Source organism: Drosophila obscura, unplaced genomic scaffold (genome assembly GCF_018151105.1).
Source record: "Drosophila obscura isolate BZ-5 IFL unplaced genomic scaffold, ASM1815110v1 contig_200, whole genome shotgun sequence".
NCBI lineage: Eukaryota > Metazoa > Arthropoda > Insecta > Diptera > Drosophilidae > Drosophila > Drosophila obscura.
In genome coordinates, this window is record NW_024542791.1 from 3,834,614 (window position 1) to 3,852,125 (window position 17,512).

General features: G+C 46.8%; 5 protein-coding genes across 9 annotated transcripts; 3 read left to right on the forward strand and 2 right to left on the reverse strand.

The window, feature by feature from the left end:
* Positions 1–52: 52 nt before the first annotated feature.
* Positions 53–816, forward strand: LOC111076539 (vacuolar protein sorting-associated protein 29). Its single transcript, XM_022370371.2, has one exon. The coding sequence runs from the start codon at positions 150–152 to the stop codon at positions 696–698; it is 549 nt and encodes a 182-aa protein (XP_022226063.1). The 5' UTR covers positions 53–149; the 3' UTR covers positions 699–816.
* LOC111076525 (adenylyl cyclase-associated protein 1) lies at positions 817–5,958 on the reverse strand. Of its 4 annotated transcripts, none has more exons than XM_041593817.1 (7): positions 5,898–5,958; positions 4,137–4,644; positions 3,892–4,016; positions 2,587–2,947; positions 1,977–2,524; positions 1,382–1,902; positions 817–1,316 (listed from the first exon to the last, which is right to left on the reverse strand). In XM_041593817.1, exons 2-7 carry the CDS (start codon positions 4,517–4,519, stop codon positions 1,233–1,235), a joined length of 2,022 nt encoding a protein of 673 aa, XP_041449751.1. In that variant the 5' UTR covers positions 4,520–4,644; positions 5,898–5,958; the 3' UTR covers positions 817–1,232. The 4 variants fall into 4 exon arrangements, with proteins under 4 accessions (XP_041449751.1, XP_022226045.2, XP_041449750.1 ...); XM_022370353.2 differs by lacking the exon at positions 5,898–5,958 and adding an exon at positions 5,227–5,560; XM_041593816.1 differs by lacking the exon at positions 5,898–5,958 and adding an exon at positions 5,516–5,552.
* Positions 5,959–9,071: 3,113 nt separating this feature from the next.
* On the forward strand, positions 9,072–10,504 carry LOC111076833 (dehydrodolichyl diphosphate synthase complex subunit NUS1). Of its 2 annotated transcripts, none has more exons than XM_022370830.2 (3): positions 9,072–9,210; positions 9,267–9,861; positions 9,981–10,504. In XM_022370830.2, exons 2-3 carry the CDS (start codon positions 9,364–9,366, stop codon positions 10,320–10,322), a joined length of 840 nt encoding a protein of 279 aa, XP_022226522.1. In that variant the 5' UTR covers positions 9,072–9,210; positions 9,267–9,363; the 3' UTR covers positions 10,323–10,504. The 2 variants fall into 2 exon arrangements, with proteins under 2 accessions (XP_022226522.1, XP_022226529.1); XM_022370837.2 differs by having other exon boundaries at positions 9,072–9,206.
* On the reverse strand, positions 10,481–13,877 carry LOC111076829. The gene is made up of 4 exons (XM_022370816.2): positions 13,702–13,877; positions 12,217–12,436; positions 11,586–12,156; positions 10,481–11,460 (listed from the first exon to the last, which is right to left on the reverse strand). The coding sequence occupies exons 1-4, from the start codon at positions 13,791–13,793 to the stop codon at positions 10,691–10,693; spliced, it is 1,653 nt and encodes a 550-aa protein (XP_022226508.1). The 5' UTR covers positions 13,794–13,877; the 3' UTR covers positions 10,481–10,690.
* Positions 13,878–15,547: 1,670 nt separating this feature from the next.
* On the forward strand, positions 15,548–17,478 carry LOC111077765 (integrator complex subunit 14). The gene is made up of 2 exons (XM_022372164.2): positions 15,548–16,171; positions 16,236–17,478. Exons 1-2 carry the CDS (start codon positions 15,631–15,633, stop codon positions 17,456–17,458), a joined length of 1,764 nt encoding a protein of 587 aa, XP_022227856.2. The 5' UTR covers positions 15,548–15,630; the 3' UTR covers positions 17,459–17,478.
* Positions 17,479–17,512: the final 34 nt, after the last annotated feature.

A 17,512-nucleotide genomic window follows, 5' to 3' on the forward strand; every position in this document is an offset into this window, starting at 1 on the left:
ACTAAATAAAAGTTTACAATTTCTGAGGTCCTAGGCCCACTGTATTGGTATTTTATCGACCTGGTCACACTGCGGTTTCAGCTAAATCGCTGGGCGTTTTCACAATTTTAGGGAAAAACAAAACAGGATAGCACCCCCCCAAGGATACGATGCTCGTTCTGGTACTCGGGGATCTGCACATCCCGCATCGCTGCAGCAGCCTGCCGTACAAGTTCAAGAAGCTGCTGGTGCCGGGACGGATACACCACATACTGGCCACCGGCAACATCTGCACAAAAGAATCCTACGACTATCTAAAGTCGCTGGCCAACGATGTGCACATAGTGCGCGGAGACTTTGACGAGAATCTCAGCTATCCGGAGCAAAAGGTGGTGACGGTGGGTCAATTCCGCATCGGCCTGTGCCATGGCCATCAGGTGGTGCCGCGCGGAGATCCTGAAGCCCTGGCGCTGATTCAACGTCAGTTGGATGTGGACATACTGATAACGGGGCACACGTACAAGTTCGAGGCGTACGAGCACGGCAATAAGTTCTACATCAATCCGGGCTCGGCAACGGGCGCCTTCAATCCGCTGGACATGAATGTGGTGCCCTCATTTGTGCTGATGGACATCCAGAGCACGACGGTGGTGACCTATGTGTACCAGCTGATTGGCGATGAGGTCAAAGTGGAGCGAATCGAGTACAAGAAGATATAGGCTCCAAGTATTACCAGCCATTCCTATCCCCTACCCACATCTTGATCAGATTCAGGCTTTAATACATGAATTGTAATTGTAAATGTAGAAATAAAACGCTTTATCTTCTCCTTTTTTATTTGATAAAAAATGTTTGAATTTTATTTCAATAGAATATAAAAAAGAGTTATTTCTGACGATCAAATGAAGAGTCTGCTTAAAAAGGTTCGAATCTCTCGTGCTCAGTTTCGTTACATACTCATACTCATCTCGATATAAATACATTGGGTTCGGTGCTGTTCCATCGATGCTCTTCATCGCTTTTCCATTGACATTCGACATAAACATATATATATATAAATACTTTTTCTTGATAGCAATGTTTGGCAACAATCTCTGTACGAAAGGTTTTTTGATCTTAAAATTTCTGAATTACGAAAACGTTTGCGCTTAATATTAAATACACATATTGAGTGCCGTCTGGGCCAATGCTGTTGATAATAGCTGGGAAAAGCAACTGATGGCCGGATGGGGGATCCCTGACGGACTCTCACACTAGCCGAGGCTGTCCACGCACACAGTCTTGAGGGTCTTGCCAGCAATGGTGGTCTTATACTGCTCCGGTACAGCCAATTCGGTCTGCAAAATAAAAGAATATAATTTAGTTTTATTTCCAAGTGATGCGGATGCTCTCTTAGACTTACATAGTCGCCGCTAGCATCGGGCAAGAGAATGTTCATCTCGGAAGACTTGGAGCTCACAATCTCCACGCCCAACGATTCTTTGGACAGATACATTTGGCAGCCGTCGCTCTTGTCAATGGAAATCGTTGGCACAAACCCGAGCACCTGCATCTGGACGCTCTGGCAGTTGACAAACTCGACGGAGGCCACCACCGAGTCGAACAGCAGCGAGCACTTCTTGCACGAGTCCAGCACAATGTTGTTCACCTTGCCCTTGACCGTCAGCGTGGAGCCCTCGCAGCGGAACACATACACCACGTTGTTCATTTCGGCATTATCCACCAGCAGGCCGGTGTTGTTCTTCTGGTACTCGATCAGCCACTTCTTGCCATCGCGTGTGAAGACGGGTTCCTTGGCGGCGGCGGATGCTGAGGGGCCAGCACCAGACGAGCCAGACTGGGCTGGCGTCTTGAATGGTGCCGGTCCAGTGCGCAGTGAGGGATTCTTGTGGGTCTGCATATCCCCCGTGACCTTCTTCAGGTCTGTTTAGACGAAACGAAAGAGCAAAGATTGATTAACCATCCTCAAAACGTGAACAACTCGTACTCGTACTCACTCTTGGTGATGTCAGCGCCCTGATTGATTTGGGCGAACAGTGCATTGCGTTCATCGCCGCCGCTGTCGAGCTTCAGAGCACTCAAGTCCAATGGAGGTGGTGGTGGTGGCAGACCGCCGGGTGGTGGCGGTGGTGGTGCTCCGCCGGACGGGGCGGCTCCCTTGCCAGACCACACCAGACCCGTGGTGTGATACTGCTTAATGTAGGCCTGCAGTTCGGTCAGGGTCTGCACCCAGGAGCGGGCCCACTCCACATGCGTGCTGTCCTTCTCCTTCCACTCCTTCAGCACACGATTCGTGTAGAACTGGCCGGCATCGTTCATCTCCTTCACATACGGCCCGGGAGTCTTCTCGACGCACACCCAACCGAGGGCGGGGATGCTCTCGCTAATGGCGGACAGATGATTGAAGAACGGGGACGTACGATGCTTCTCGCGATAGTCCTGAATGGCGCTGATCTGCGTCGACGTTGGCTTCAGCAGTTCCGCTTGCTTTGGCTGCGCCGGCTGGGCAATCTGCGTGGCCAGCGTCACATACTGCTGCTGAAGGCTGTTAGAAAGATAAAACGAATTGAGCATCATAAACAAAGATGACTCATTCGGTTGACTCACCCAAAGGCGCTTCTCACGAGATCGGCATGCTGGGCCACATCGCCGCCAATTTTAGCGGACAGAGTCAGGTATTTGCTCAGCGGACCCGCAACGATGTCCTCGAATCCGGCGACACTCATGCTGCTGCTTGGCGGTGGTGGTGCTTCGACTAGAACGTCTTCTGGAGGAGCAGCTTCTTCAGCTTCTGGTAGTGGCGGTGGTGGCGGGGGCAATTCAATCGATTCCGGCTGGGTCTGGGTCTGGGGCTGTGACTGTGGCGCGATCAAGGTACGCTCCAAGCGATCAACTAGGCTCTCCAAGCGTTCGCAAATGCTCTCCAAATGTCCGACAGCAGCCGTTGGCTTGGCGTCTGGTTCGTTTTCTGAATGGTTTGAATGGTTGGAGAAAGTATTGAACAAAATTATACCACTTGTTTCTCTTTAATCGAAGGTAGTGCTTTAAGAACATTGAAAAATCTATAATGATCACACAGAGAACTAAACAAAAAATCGTGATGGAGTCTGTTCCTTCCCCCCGCCCAGTAAAGCGTGCACACAACACACAACATGTCGCCATCGAAAAAAAATTACGGTACAAATCAAAAGTCATCGAAAAACGTCTCTGCGAATGAGCATGATGGAATGAGCTGGAATGATGACGATGATGATGGTGATGGTGCAGGACTACAACAGAAAAAGTCCATGAGCTGTGCACTTAATAAACATCAATTAAGAAATATAATAAATCAAGATGTTGGCCAACGAAAGGACCAAAGTGAGAAAAAGACCAAAGCTTCGTATACCGAAGCTGTCGATACCCTTGCAGATCGTTAAATATCCAAAAAGAACTCTGATTTCGTTCGGATGCGGGAGAGCTTAAGCTTATACTTAGATAATGATTATCTTCTTTATCTTTGCTATGGCAGCTATATTTTATGATCCGATCTTGTCGGAGACAACTTACTAAACAGACAAACATTATGGAACCTGAAATGATTGGATTTCTTTTCGGCGTTATATCAAATCCTCTGCAAGGGTATAGAAAATCAAAGATTCGACAATGCCACATGCAAAACACTAGGAAAACAGCAAAAACAGACAAAACAGAACGAAAGAACAAGTGGAGAGCACAATGGAGAGTTATAAATCCGATGTGCAAAGTTACTTGATCGCGATTTAAGTTTAATTCTAAGATATATGCTGCGGATATAAGCGATTTATCAACAGAAATCGCTTGTAATCCATATATTCCATAAATTAAACCAAACGACTCAAGCAATTTCGGTTACAACTGAGCCAAAGAACAGAACGAAGCTATCATCCATACCCCGCACGGCCACGCTGTGCTCGACGGCCGCGTGGGCGGCTCGCAGTAGCTCCGTGTACAGGCGTTGGCGCTTCAGCTCCAGCTCATCGCGTCCCACTGGAGTCACCGGTGGCTCGATGCAGCCCCTGGACATGTAAGGAGGAGAGCAGAGTACAACGGGAGAGTGTATAGTGAAACAGTCGGGAATGGGGAACGCAGAGAACGCGTATGGGCAAAACTAAACAAGGATTAAACGGCAAGCATACATCTCATTTAGCCGCTCATCTTCGAACCAGACGGGCAGGCCGTGGGCAAAGGCCAGAGGTCTCGTTTCCGACACCAGATCCCCCTCTATATACGGCGCACACATGCTCTCGCGCTTGGGCGGTGGCAACGAGTCGGAGAACACCTCATCGTCGTCGGCCAGCGAGCCGTTGTTATTGTGATTGGCCAACTGGAGCGGTGGCAGCGGTTCCGGCTCAATTATCTCCGCCCGGTTGCTTATGTTCACCTTCTTTTTGATGGATTGGTGTGTGGAATTGTGGCGCGACAGGCAGCTCTTTGTGGGCGGTGGCTGTGGTGGCGGCGTTGTCGGTGTAACCGTCGCAACAGCCACATCATCCTCATCCTCCGCCCCAGCGCTGGTCATCGATGCGGGTGGGGCCGTAGAGGTCGACGAATGTGTTGAACGGACCGAAGATTGCAGCACGGGTGATGGTGGACTAGCTGCTTCGGTTTCTGTGGATGCGGGTGCAGCTATAACGTCTACAATGACTGTGAAAACGTTGCTTAGGATTACTCTATAAGAAGATTAAGTTGTGCAAGAGAATATCAAGGCATTGAGCCGATGTATAAATCGATTACATCAATTCATAAATGATTATTTCCTGCGCTTCGATAACTGCAAATAATTATCGTCTTTTTTAATTTATTTTTATAGTTTATCTCATGTCTGATGACACTTTGATTGATGTTCATTGTGAGCTAATGAATCGTCACCATGCCTTGATATTCTCTACATGCACATGGAAACAAGAGAAAGTACAACTAAAAACAGCATCAAAAATGGTTCAAAATCAAAAAGAAAGGAAGAGAAAAGAAGAAGGAGAAGGATAACGAAGCACTGGACTGGGTTTGTGGCTGGGCTGGTCAGCCGCAGTGATTTGAGAGCCCAGGTCCAGGCCGCGGAGGTCTCTGAACCCTGTGCAGTACACAAAAGCCGAGCGTGCAGATTGCTTTGCAGTGCTTCAAAGAGCACACAGAGCAGCGGTTTTTATTTTTTTTTTGTCTCGAGAGGCAGAGAGAGAGAGAGGTAGAGTAGATAGAGTTGTGTATACTTAGGGAATAAGTTAATACCAGTATCGGATTTGGCAACTTCATCGTTCGGCAGAGGGTCTGTTTGATGGGTGACATTGTCGTCCGCTTCCTTGGCCAACTCAGAGACTGGCTCTGGCTCTGGCACTGGCACTAGCTTTAGCTCCGGCTCGGGTTCACTTTCAAGCTTGGCTGCAGTGCCATTCAGCTGGGGTGGCTCCTCCTTTTCGTTCCTTGGGTTGGATGACACTGGCACTGGCACTGACACTGCCCCATCCACCACCTCCTCATTCTCTTCTTCGGCCTTGCTGCCCTTGTCCTTTTTGCTTACTTTGGTATTGGCCCGACAGCATGAGAACATTTTGCGGCCGTTGGTTGGTTCGTTGGGTGGTCTTCACTTTAAAAACGAACGTTGATGCACATTATGTAATTTCCGTTTTACTTTTTATCTCTCATGCTCAGACACACGGACACGGCACAGCGGTCACACAACATTGGCGGCATTCGGTGTCGTTAGCATCAGCATGAGCATTGGCGGTGACGGTGGCGGTGGCAGCAGCCATACAAATGGTTAGAACAGGCAAAAGACAAAAGCCGCAAAGGAAAGAACACAGAAATGGAAACCAAAAGCCAGCCACCCAGCAACTCCGCTAGTCTGTTTGACTCCACCCGACACTTCCTCCAGGTAAAAGAGATTAACAGATTCAACACACACAATTCACAGTTTTGTCCAATAAAAAAATTGTCCTGGTTCCTGTTCCGGGCTCCAACTGGGTCAAGTGACGACTGCGGGGGCTAAATGACACACAAATACACACACACACACACACAGTCGCGGCACACCACACCCATACGGCGGAACACACCCTAAAAGGAGCACACGCGCACGCACAGGACCAAGGTGGACATATAGGCAAGGTGAGGCACGGCCAGAGAGCACTCTTGCGATGGTTGCATATTATCTTTCAGTGGTTAGAGCACACACAAAGCGGGAGAGAGTGCGGCAAACATGCCTCACCCCCTTCTTAATACACTCTGCACAGGACGAGCCACAGCCTCTTGCTGTTAACCACATTAATGTTAAGCGCATATAAGCAGTTCAAGCAGTTTTAGTTCAAGCTTCAGCTGTTTTGTGCATTTTCTCCTATTTTGGCCTGGCACTGGCGGCTTGACCAATTCGGGCAAGCAACTGAATCTGAATGGCAATGAAACTGCTGCTTTAATATTCACTTTCGGCATAGATAATTTCGCCTAACGCGAAAAAGATGCACTTTACCAGCAGAGAAAGCTTACATTAAGGCTCCGCTCCCCCTCAGCGTTCAATCAAGAGAGACAGAGACAAAAAGAGCGGGACAGCGAGAGAGAGCCTGCCTCGACAGCTGCGCAGTGAGTTTATTGCACCGGCAAAGTGGTTTTTTTGCTAACATCTTAACTGGCTAAAACAAATGGCTGGCAATTAGAGTGGGGAATCCGAATCCGTTTCCGAGAGCGGGGCAACTTTCGCCCCAACTATACTAGTTCTTGTTGCTTCTGATGTTGCGTTGCGTTGCTGGCGGGGCAGATGCGTTTATAAACTAGAATCTCAAGCAGATTAAATGTCTGCAGCAGATGCACCGTTATCCCACGTATGCGTGCATACAAGTCTGTGCGTGTGTGTATGTGTTGGAAGTACTATCTCAAATTACTGCTAATTGGAAATTAAAATCTACCGCCTTATATGGCAACAGTAGGAGATAGTATATGTACTATTACCCTGGCACCTGCTTTTTAGTTTCGAACTTTACTGATAGCACACATTCGGCCATCTTTTGAGTCATCGTCCAGCCGAGGGTTGGGTTGGGTCGGTCTTGCGAATTGGGGAAATGGCTCTGTGTGTGCGTGAGTCACAGAACAGCTGAGTAGTTATTGTATCGGGCTGTTAAAATGCACCAGAAGCATCCATCCACGAATCAATTAATTTACATACATTTGTATCTGCGCAATTGTAGTTAAGTAAAATGGAATTGGATATGAAATCATCATTAAAAATACACCGAACAAAACACAGAAAAGCATATCTACACACCCTCACACGATATATGCACATACATACATATCCATATATATGTACGTGTCGTGTGAATTTAATTTTACAAACAAAATGAATCACACAAAAATAGCCATCACATCTAAATCGTCCATAGCGGCACAGCTGTCTCTTGTACATTCACACCATGCACATATATATTTAGATATAAATATACATATATTTAGGATACACTGCACACACCCACCCACTCGCTATTTCCAGACAGCCGCCTGGACACCGACTTAAATCCAAATAATCACAGTAAGGCTGTGCGGGTAATGGGTATTCGGAAGGATTGCTCACCTTGATTATCTTTGAAGACTTGGCAGACAATTAATTATATTTTCACAGAATTTTCAGCAGAACCGGCAAACAGATCGGATTTATCGACAAAATATACTACTTGAAGTAGAGGTGGAGAAACATCGATGAGAACATCGATGCATCGATGTTTTAAAATTTTTGGAAACATCGATGTTTTATGGCGACTATCGATGTTTTTGCAAGGTAAGTAAAGTAAGGGAAGCGCAGAAGGTATGTGCAAAAATATATTTATAAATTGTATTATTAACTGTATATAGATGTTTTCAGGTATTTAACTTGTGGTGTAGGCAACGTCGGTGGATGTGTGGCAACATCATGCGAGTCCGAAAGGTCTTTCAACAAGATCATATCGGACGTCGCACCAGACTTAAAGTTGATGTCGTAGCTAAACTCATGTATCAATAAGAACCAAACCATGTTCTGTTAAACTTTTAGAATAAGATTTGTATTTTGATCTCATTAAATTTGTTTTTGTTTTCTTGCTTTTACGAATAAAGCTTTTTATTTTGTTATAAAATTAACCAAATCTTTTCAATTAAATTAATTTAATTTACAGAAAAAAAAATTTGTTTCTATTTTTAAAAACATTGATGTTTCATCGATCGTCAATTTGAAAACATCGAAAAAATACAATCAACGATGCCCACCCATCCGCACAGAAAATACCGACTTTTATCGCTCTCAAATCTTGGTGGTTTTTCAAAATTTTCTCTGTTTTCCGAGGTGAAGAGAGCGCTTTCGTGGTGACTTTCCCCTCCTTTTCGTGGTGTGAGCCGCATGTTCTTAACGTATGTGAAGATTCATTGTTGCGACGTTCAATACGGTTCCCGTAAGATACTTTGATCTTTGATTTGTATGGGAAAAATTTCAGCAACATGGGGAAATAAATTATCAGCATTGTTGTGCAACTTTGGCACAAAATCTGAATACCTTGGGAAAATGGATTTTATGGACTTGAGATATTGTTTGTAATTTCAGGCACCAATTAATGCAGAAACTACTCAGTCTCTGTTTTAAAGATATAAAATAACAATAACAGGTATCAGAACCGGGATAAATTTATTTACAAATAACAAATCAAATGCATAAATAGGTATAAAACATGAAATTCTAAGACAAATTCATTATTAATGTTTCATAGCTGCTTGGAACAAAAAATGTATCATTAATTAAAAGAAAAAGGTATAAAAAAGTCCATACGCATATAAGAAACACGGTTGATCAGCAACATTGACGTCACAGTTAGGTCAACATTTACGTTTTATGCTTTGGCCGTTTTTGTTTGAACCTTTCTATGTAAATAATGCAATAAAAAGGACTTCCTAAAACTAGCCAATCTTGTAGAAAATTTATGTATCTATCTGATAAAATTATTTGTTTAGGGCTGAAAAGGCCAACTAGCTAGTAATATTAAACAGAATATAAAAATTGAGGAATATCTTGTCGCGCAAGGCAGTATAGGTATACTTTGATAATAAATCGATAAATCCAAGCAATCAAAACAGCTGATTACAAAATACAAAATTGACAAAAAATTAAGAACACGTATCGTATTAACACAAAGCGGCTACATAACACAATGACCCCGACAAAGTGATTGCGGCATTACGCCATATAGGCCCTGATTAGCGTGGGTGAGTCCTCGGCTTCAGCAAAAGTGTTAAGCTAATGTTCCGCCCTCTGTTTTCAGGTTATGTTTGCTTGTATGCGGGACCGGACCTCAAGAAGCAACAGGAGGCCAGCAGCCATCGCCACCGATCCCACACATTCCGCCGGCCGATCCCACCATGATTGAAGTGATCTGCATCCTGCTTGGCAAACTGCTGCTACTTCTGGTCGGAGCGTACGAACTAGTGCGTCGACTGCACCAGCAATTTCATGCCCTTGTACGCGGGTCATATGACTTTTGTCGCGGAAAAGATGCGCGTGAGCGGCACGAGCGCCGCCTACTGGCCGACTGCAAGGCAAGCCTGACCAAAGTGCCGCAGCACCTAGTGCTAATCATAGCTCCGGATGACTACTATGTGGATGCGGGACGACTAAATTCAATTTTCGGCTATGCTCTCGCCATTGGCATCAAGCACGTCAGTGTGTACGATAGGCGTGAGAAAAAACACGGCTATGTGGAATTGGACGCCCTCTGCCAGCCACGGGAGGACAGCAACGGCAGGTGCTACAGTTGGCTAGCGGGACCGGTGCATCACAAAACCAATGGGCATACCAATGGACACAAGAAGAATGGGTATGCGAACGGTGTAAACGGCACGCATTTACCCCAGCTGCAGGTAAGACTGGCTGATAAGACTATACCCCACCCTCCCAGTCGATTCCCAGAAATAATCACCGCCTTATCTGTGCTCGGTACAAAACGCTAATTGATTTCGTTGTCTTTGGGTTGCTGCAGGTCTACCGAATCAGGCCCGCGGATTGCCATGCCCTTATAGCGGATGTCTGCCGCGATCTGTACGCAATTAGAGAGACGCCTCTGGTACAGGGTCTGCTGCAGAAGCGGGAGTCCCTCACCGAGGAGATAACCTTAAGGTTGGCCCAGCGGCTGGACTATGAGGCACCGGATCCGGACCTGGGCATAATTTTTGCACATCAGACGTGCACCTATGGCTTGATGCCGTGGCATGTGCGCTTCACCGAATTCCACACGCATCCCAGCGATCGGTACTTCAACGTGGAATCCTTCACCAAGGTGCTCTATCGATACTCACGCTGCGAGCAGAGGTGGGGCACGTAGGTGCTTAAGGTCAAGCCGAATATTGAATTGACTCAGTTTATGTTTAAGTAGTTAACCTATTCCGTATGTAAATTATAGCCCGAGGAATGCCCCAAAAATTTGCTTGGGCAAACCATTCCTTTTAGAACGTAAGCATAAAGTGCGATGGAGTAATTTTGTTCATAAACGAAATGTATTTAAGAGAGATTTGTTTTTAAGATCGCAATTGCATAAATATGTTGTATGTATGTATGTGTGTGTGTGTGTGTGTGTGTGTGTGGGGATGTGTGTATATGTAAGTGGGCGTCCTTAAGCGCTACGGTTAGGGTTATTGTATTTGTATATTAATTGTAATTGTAATTGCAGTGGCTGTGGCTCTCTGCCTTCTACTACTCCTCCTGAGCATGGCGCTTGGACAGCAGATTCACATCGGTCAGATACTGATTCTTTTCGATGTTATGCGGCCCCGGACCCGTTGGCATGCGCTCATGCAGCATATGGAAGGAGTTGCGCAGATCCTCCAGCGAGTCGGCAAGGCCCTTCTTGATGTTGGCAAACTCGCTGGACATAAGCGACAATTTGCCCAGCAGGAAGTTCAGATTCTCATCCATATCGATCATGTGCTTCTTTGTCTCCTCCACCTTGCCGCCCAGGCCCATCATGGTGGCCAAGGTGATGTTGATGTACCCATCGGAAGCGGCCTGAATGACACTCAGCATTTCCCTGCTCTGGCTAATTTCGCTGGACATGATCTCAATGCGATGCCACACCTGTGTGAGCTCCGTATCGAGCAGTCCGCTAATATTGCGACTCGTCTCCTGCTGACCACTGACCACAGCCCCATCCAGCGCGGTGAAGCGTGTCTTGAGCACACCCTTCAAGTCGGTCACCTGCTCCTCCAGCAGCTTGCTCACACGCTGCACAATCTGCAGTGTGCCGAACTCCACCTTGCGCTGCGTGTCCAGCACCACTTCCGAATTGGTCATCATGATGTTGTTGAACTTGCCCAACGCCTCGAAGCCATCGTTCAGCTTGCTGTTGCTCTCGTTGACGGAGGCAAATAATGTGCTCAGCCCACTCACATCGCTGGAGAGCTGCTTAACGTCCGCCTGAATGTTGGCCTCTGTCTGCTGCAAACGCTCCGTCGTTTGGGTCAAAGCTGTGTGTAATGAAGGGAGAGATTAAGGAAGTTGAATCAGGCCTCAGAAGGGTCAGCAGAAGAGCCCAAAAACGTATGTCTTGGGGGCTGTTTTCTATCTACTTTTAGTTGGGTGGAATACCAACCTGTTTGCTGTCCCGAGACAGTCTCACTCTTCAGCTTGGCCAGGGCATTCAGTGTGTCGTTATTCAACTCTTGGATGTACGCTCTGTCCTTGTCATTGAGTCCAACAGGAGCAGCGGGAGGCGGCGCATCGCTCAGTTTGGCCACCTGACCGCCCAAAGCATTCAGACGCTCCAGCAGCTGCAGCTCAAACTCATCGTTCTTTGGCGGTGCGGCGGTCGTGACGCTGGTCGAGTGCTGCTGCAGCTTCGCCTCGATCTGGGTGAGCAGTTCGTTGGCCTTGGGCATGCTGTCAAAGTTCTTTTGGGTCTGGGCGGCTGTCTGTTTGCTGCTGTCCAGCAGCGCGGTCACACTCGAGGAGAGTTTTTGGATCTCCTCCAGCAGCCGCTTGTTGAGACGCTGCTGCTCCTGGATAAACTCGTTGGGAATGGCCGCTGGTGCTGGGGCAGCCGCAATCAGATTGGCAGTAGCCGGTGGGCGCTTGAAGCACTCATCATTCTCCCGCATCCATTTGAACATGTGCTCGGTGGCCTGATTGAAGCGATCCGACTGCGAATTGTACTTCTCCTCTTGCTGCATGAAGTATGGCATTAGCTAGAGGTGGCCCGAAGTGGCTAATGTCTGCCGACTTACCGTGATGAGCATTGTCTCGATCTGGCTAACCCGCTCGTCCAACCTTCCGAATATCCCATTGATGGGCTCCAGACTCTTTTGACCCTTTTGCAGCGACTGCAGCGCCTTCTTCAGCAGCTCCCCCAGGGCACGCTCTCGATGCTCGTGCCGTTCCAGCTTATTGTCGAGCTGATTGTACGAATAGATCAGCGACTGTATGGTGCCGCGCAGCTCCTCATTGCTGGAACGGAGTTTTGCTTAAAATTAGCCTCGCTCTCATAGCTCATTAATCATCTGAGTGGGAGGCCGCTGTCGCTGCCGCTGCCTCTGCCGCCACCACCATTGCATCTATAAATATTGAAGGGCCGCATTCCCCCATACCCATACCCATACCCATACCCCCTATTCCAATTTCCCATTTCGATTGCGATCGTTAATGGTTGGCTCTCCCGGCTCAGGGTCAGGAACCCTGTTTAGTTTCTGTTTGTGTGAAATGCATTGATGCTGATGGATATGCCATGGCGTAGAGAGCATAGATGGGCGTGGAAGGGGGCGATGCAACTGCCTAAGTGCCGGGCTGCACATGCCGCGCTCTATCCCCACTCCACTCCCCGTTGCCCATTTGCATGAAGTGTCTGGCAGTTAGAGAGATGCAGCAAGAATATGCCCCGGCCCCGGGTCCGAAAATAAACAAACAAATAAGCGGAACAGCAACAGACGGACGTACGTACGTACGTATGCTTGACGGACGGGCGGATAGACTGAACATCTTCGTTTTTCGTTTGAAGGGAGGCCAGCGCCTGGCCTGGGACTGTGAATGAATGCAGGGGACTTGGCTGGGACTGGGACTGGGACTGGGAATGGGAATGGGCAGCCGACGACATGGAGTTGATGTCTTGCATATTTCGCTAAAAAAAAATTCCCCATGGATAAGAGAGCCCAAAATCCCAAAATGAAGTGCGAACGAATGTGTGTGACATGTGTCAAAGCGGCTGAGCTGGAGGAACCGGAATATTTTTAGTGCTCTTTTCAATCCGACATAGGCAATGGGAATTGTACAAAATTAAGCATCCAATTACAGCTATTTTATGATCTGAGATTTACGATCTGAGATTTTATGCTATTCCCCTTTCTAATTTTTTTTTTTTTAATTTTCTATGCAGGAACATTTTTAAAATAATTTAAAATAACTCAGAGGAGGAATCCCCATTTAATAGAAATTTTACGACGAAGAAGTTGATCAATTTAATTGAAAGTTTGTGCACAATTTTAAAAATTTAAAGCCAAGCATTTTTAAAGAACCAGAAGAGAACTATCATATAATTTACTTTAAAATATCTACGGATTTTAGCTTCCTATGCAACCCACGTAAATATTTCTCTTTCTGAAATTTTCCATTAATTTAGAGGCTAAATTTCTTATATAGCAAATATCAGCCAAGATATTTTAGCAGCTACCATTTTCCGATATATATATATATATATATGTACATATGTAATTACTTACGTGACGGGCATTGCAGTGGCCAGTGTGTGCCATTGCGATAGAGCAATTAAAGCTAGGCATACTAATTGGAGTGTTCGACTTCCCCTGGCCATGATGCAGCAGTGCGTAGTGGCGTTCGATGGACTCGACTCTCAAATGATCTCCGATATGTTCTTTAATTAGGATGCAGCTATGCAAATCCGCAACGTATTCTGTGCAGAGTCAAGAGGAAACTGAATCAATGGGAAAATTGGAAAATAAATTGCAATGGCGCCGCATGCCGTTCGGCTTTGTGTATCCGGGTCCGGGTGTTAGCCAAATAATTCCTTCCTTAATTATATCTAAAATTTGTTTATAACAAATACCGCTTCGTATAAACAAACAAAATGCGAACAAATTTATGGCCAATGCAAGCCAGAAAATGCAATATTTAGCGGGGATTTATTATGGCATGGGAACGGGAACAAACCAAACAAATAAAATCATTCCAAAAGAGATTTGCAAACAAAGCGTTCCAAATGGGTTCCTTGTCGGATGGGATGCATTGTGTGGTTGGTTAGAGACCTCGTCTCGTTGATGTTTCTGTACTATATGCATACGCATATGCTCATATATATGGAGCGCCATATAATCGGCTATGCTATATTGTTCTTGCAACGATAAACAGAATGACATGACGCAAAAATATACCAACCCTCGTGCCAGATTTCCACAATGCGAGTATGGAGAGGAAATGTTGCATTCGTGAAATTGGGTCAGAAATATGCGAGGCGAGTGAAATTATTAACGATCACACAACAACACAACACAAAAATACACCGCTAATGAGTATAAAATTTAAAAAACATCGAGGCTGATGAGGGAATTAATTTATTGATAAGAATGGCTTGGGTTAAAAGGTTGATAAATTGTTGGTGCTTTATGTGTTGTACATATAAAGCCTCCCCTCAATTTTTAGTATTGATGAGTGCTGAGTGCTTAATCCAATTACATTATTACATTACTCACTTTCTTAGGAAATGATTTACACACTCCCAACTCCAAGAAGTCTTAGAACAAAATATATATTTTGTATGTTACACTATGGAAGTTCTTTACTTGGGAGACGACGCGGACCTCACTGCTCAAGCAGAGCAAACTGAATGAATGCTGGCGCCTGGTCCGCGAGTGGATTTGTATTCTCCCCTGACGGCGACGATTGCGGATGCTGTGCGGCTGGAGAGAGCAACGCCGGCGGCGCTCATATGTTTTTAATAAAATGTAATTAAAAGAGCAAGAAAAGACCCACCCGTCCCCGCATACTGGTGCGATGAGAGACGACGGGCGGCAGCGAATCAAAATTCAATTAATATTAATACAAAACTATTGAGTGGTGCAATGCAAACAAATGATAAGGGTCTCCAGCGCTGGATGATTTTGCGGCGAAATCAAGGCAATTAAAATCTAATATGCACCCCTCAAACGATTGATTGAGAGATGCTCAAATTCGTATTTAACAGGCGGTGCGGTCCGGTCTGTTTTAATTGAATTCTTAGCTTGGCGCCAAATGAAAAATGTTTAGCCATTCTCCTGTAGACGTTTCAGGTGGAGCAAAACATCGATGAAACATCGATATTTTTAAAATGGTTGTCTTAGCTTAACCCATTAGGTCCCGAAGGATTTTCAAATAACTTTTATGCGAATGTAATATCAAAATTTTGTCAAAAAGATAGTAATTTGCTTTTAAGAAACTTACTAACTCATCTATTCTTAGGTATTCGTGGAGGTAAAAACTAAAAATCATCCATTTAATCTCTGTAATTATAAAAACATCGATGTCTGCACTCAAACATCGATGATATCGATGTTAACATCGATGTTTCTCCAGGTCTATTGCAGCTGGAGTACAAGAAGAAGATACGTAAACAAACGACGCTGAAATTTTGATGGTTTTATATTAAAACTTTGGAAATGCCGACAATCATAGCCGTCGATGCATCAATTTCGATGCTGCGCCAGGTGCCTGGCCGGAATGAGCACACGTATCTATCGCTGGCCACGAAGGGCATCCAACATCTACTGGACAATTTCACGGCAGCCGGCAAACTGGAGCACCTTGCTCTGATGTCGTACACAATGACCGCGGAGCTGAAGGTGGACTTCACGCGGGACTACGATCAGATACGACAGGCGGTAAAGAAGATCGAGACGGTGGACAAGTCGTGTCTGTTGACCATGCTCAAGACATGCGTCAGCATAATGTCCACCTGGGGCGCACAGAACGTCCTGCAGCTGGTTGTGTTCACCGACTGCGGTCTGGGCTTTTGCAGCACTTCGATTAGCGGGTTTCTGGAGACTTATGCAGGCAAGGAAGCCGATCCAGAATACGCGTGGCTCAGGACTGTGGCCAACTACAATCTGAACTTCATTTGTCTGGGACTGCACAGTGATCTCTTTTTTACACGAGCTCTGGTCGTGTATCAGCAGCTGCTAGATGCTGCCGCACTGAAGGGTAGCTAAAGGAATAAACCAACTCGAGAGTTTGCCCCCCTAAACAATTACCTCTCCATCTCCAGGTCAGCTATTTATGACGCCTGTCAAGAACCCAGAAACAAATGAGAATGGCACCTCCACTACGCCGAGTCACAAAAGTGAGCTGGGACGCACTGCCGTTTTTGAGCTGATCGAGCGTCTGTGCGAGACGAGCTACAAGTCCACCGAGGTCACGTTGAAGTGCGGAAGCTATTTCCGCATGGAGGCACCCGTCCTGCTCTGGCCACCCACAATACCGTATGAGCAGCCGGCTGTGCTTGGCGTGGATGTGGCGCAGGTGCGCCAAATTGATCAGCGTATCGAGGTGTGTGGCTTCCTCGCTCTGTCCGACATTGGCTCGCCGGCGACTCTCAGCCGGCATTGGGTACTGCCGAAGGTCGAGCGTGAGAAGAGTACTGCCAGTCGTCGCTCGGCGGGCATGGCGGCCGTGGCGAAGCCAGCCAAACTCATACTGGACACTAGCAATCCGAACTATGTGCTGGAGAGTCTTGAGCAGGATATTCGTGAGTTTTACGCCAAGGATCCCAAGGACACCGAAGAGAGCGGCGACGATGCGGATGTTACGATCGTGCTCAAGCACAGCACTGGCCCGCAAACGGAGCAGCAGAAGGAGTGCCTCTGTGTCCTGCTGCACGGCGCCCTGAAAATGGAGAATATGGCCGCCTTGGTGCGGGTGGGCGAGAAGTGGTACGGCTTCATCTATGCCTTCACCGATGGCAAAAAGAAGTCGAATCTGATGCTGAACATTTTGCCGCCAGGATCGAATGTTATACCCTGGCTGGGTGATCTGGAGTTACTCGGCTTTGCCGAGGATCTGGCCCCCGGCGAAACGGCCAGCTTCCCAGTTCGTGCCGATCGTCGTTCCTATTCGCAGAGCAGCGTTGTGTGGATACGACAGGCGAGTCTACAGTCCGACGTTCAGAAGGTGCTGCGCCATGCCAAGAAGATGCCGGACAAGACCCAGCACTTTTACAAGGAACTCAATCGCATTCGTCGCGCCGCGCTGGCGCTCGGTTTCGTCGAGCTGCTCGAGGCTCTGGCCATGCTCCTCGAAAAGGAGTGCGCACATCTCAGCTTGAATGGCGCCAGCAATGAGTGCACTGTGCAGCTACAGCATGCCGCGACGGAGCTCCGGAAAACCTCTAATCGTGACATCAAATCCACAATTGTGCCGCATCAAAGGGGCGGGGTACCCGATGCCAGCAGCTCTGCTGCCGCTGCGTCCACAGCGGGCTATATGTATTAAATTGTCATTGCTAAACGGTGTTTTTACTCTTTTTTTGGTTGGATTTATTTTAAT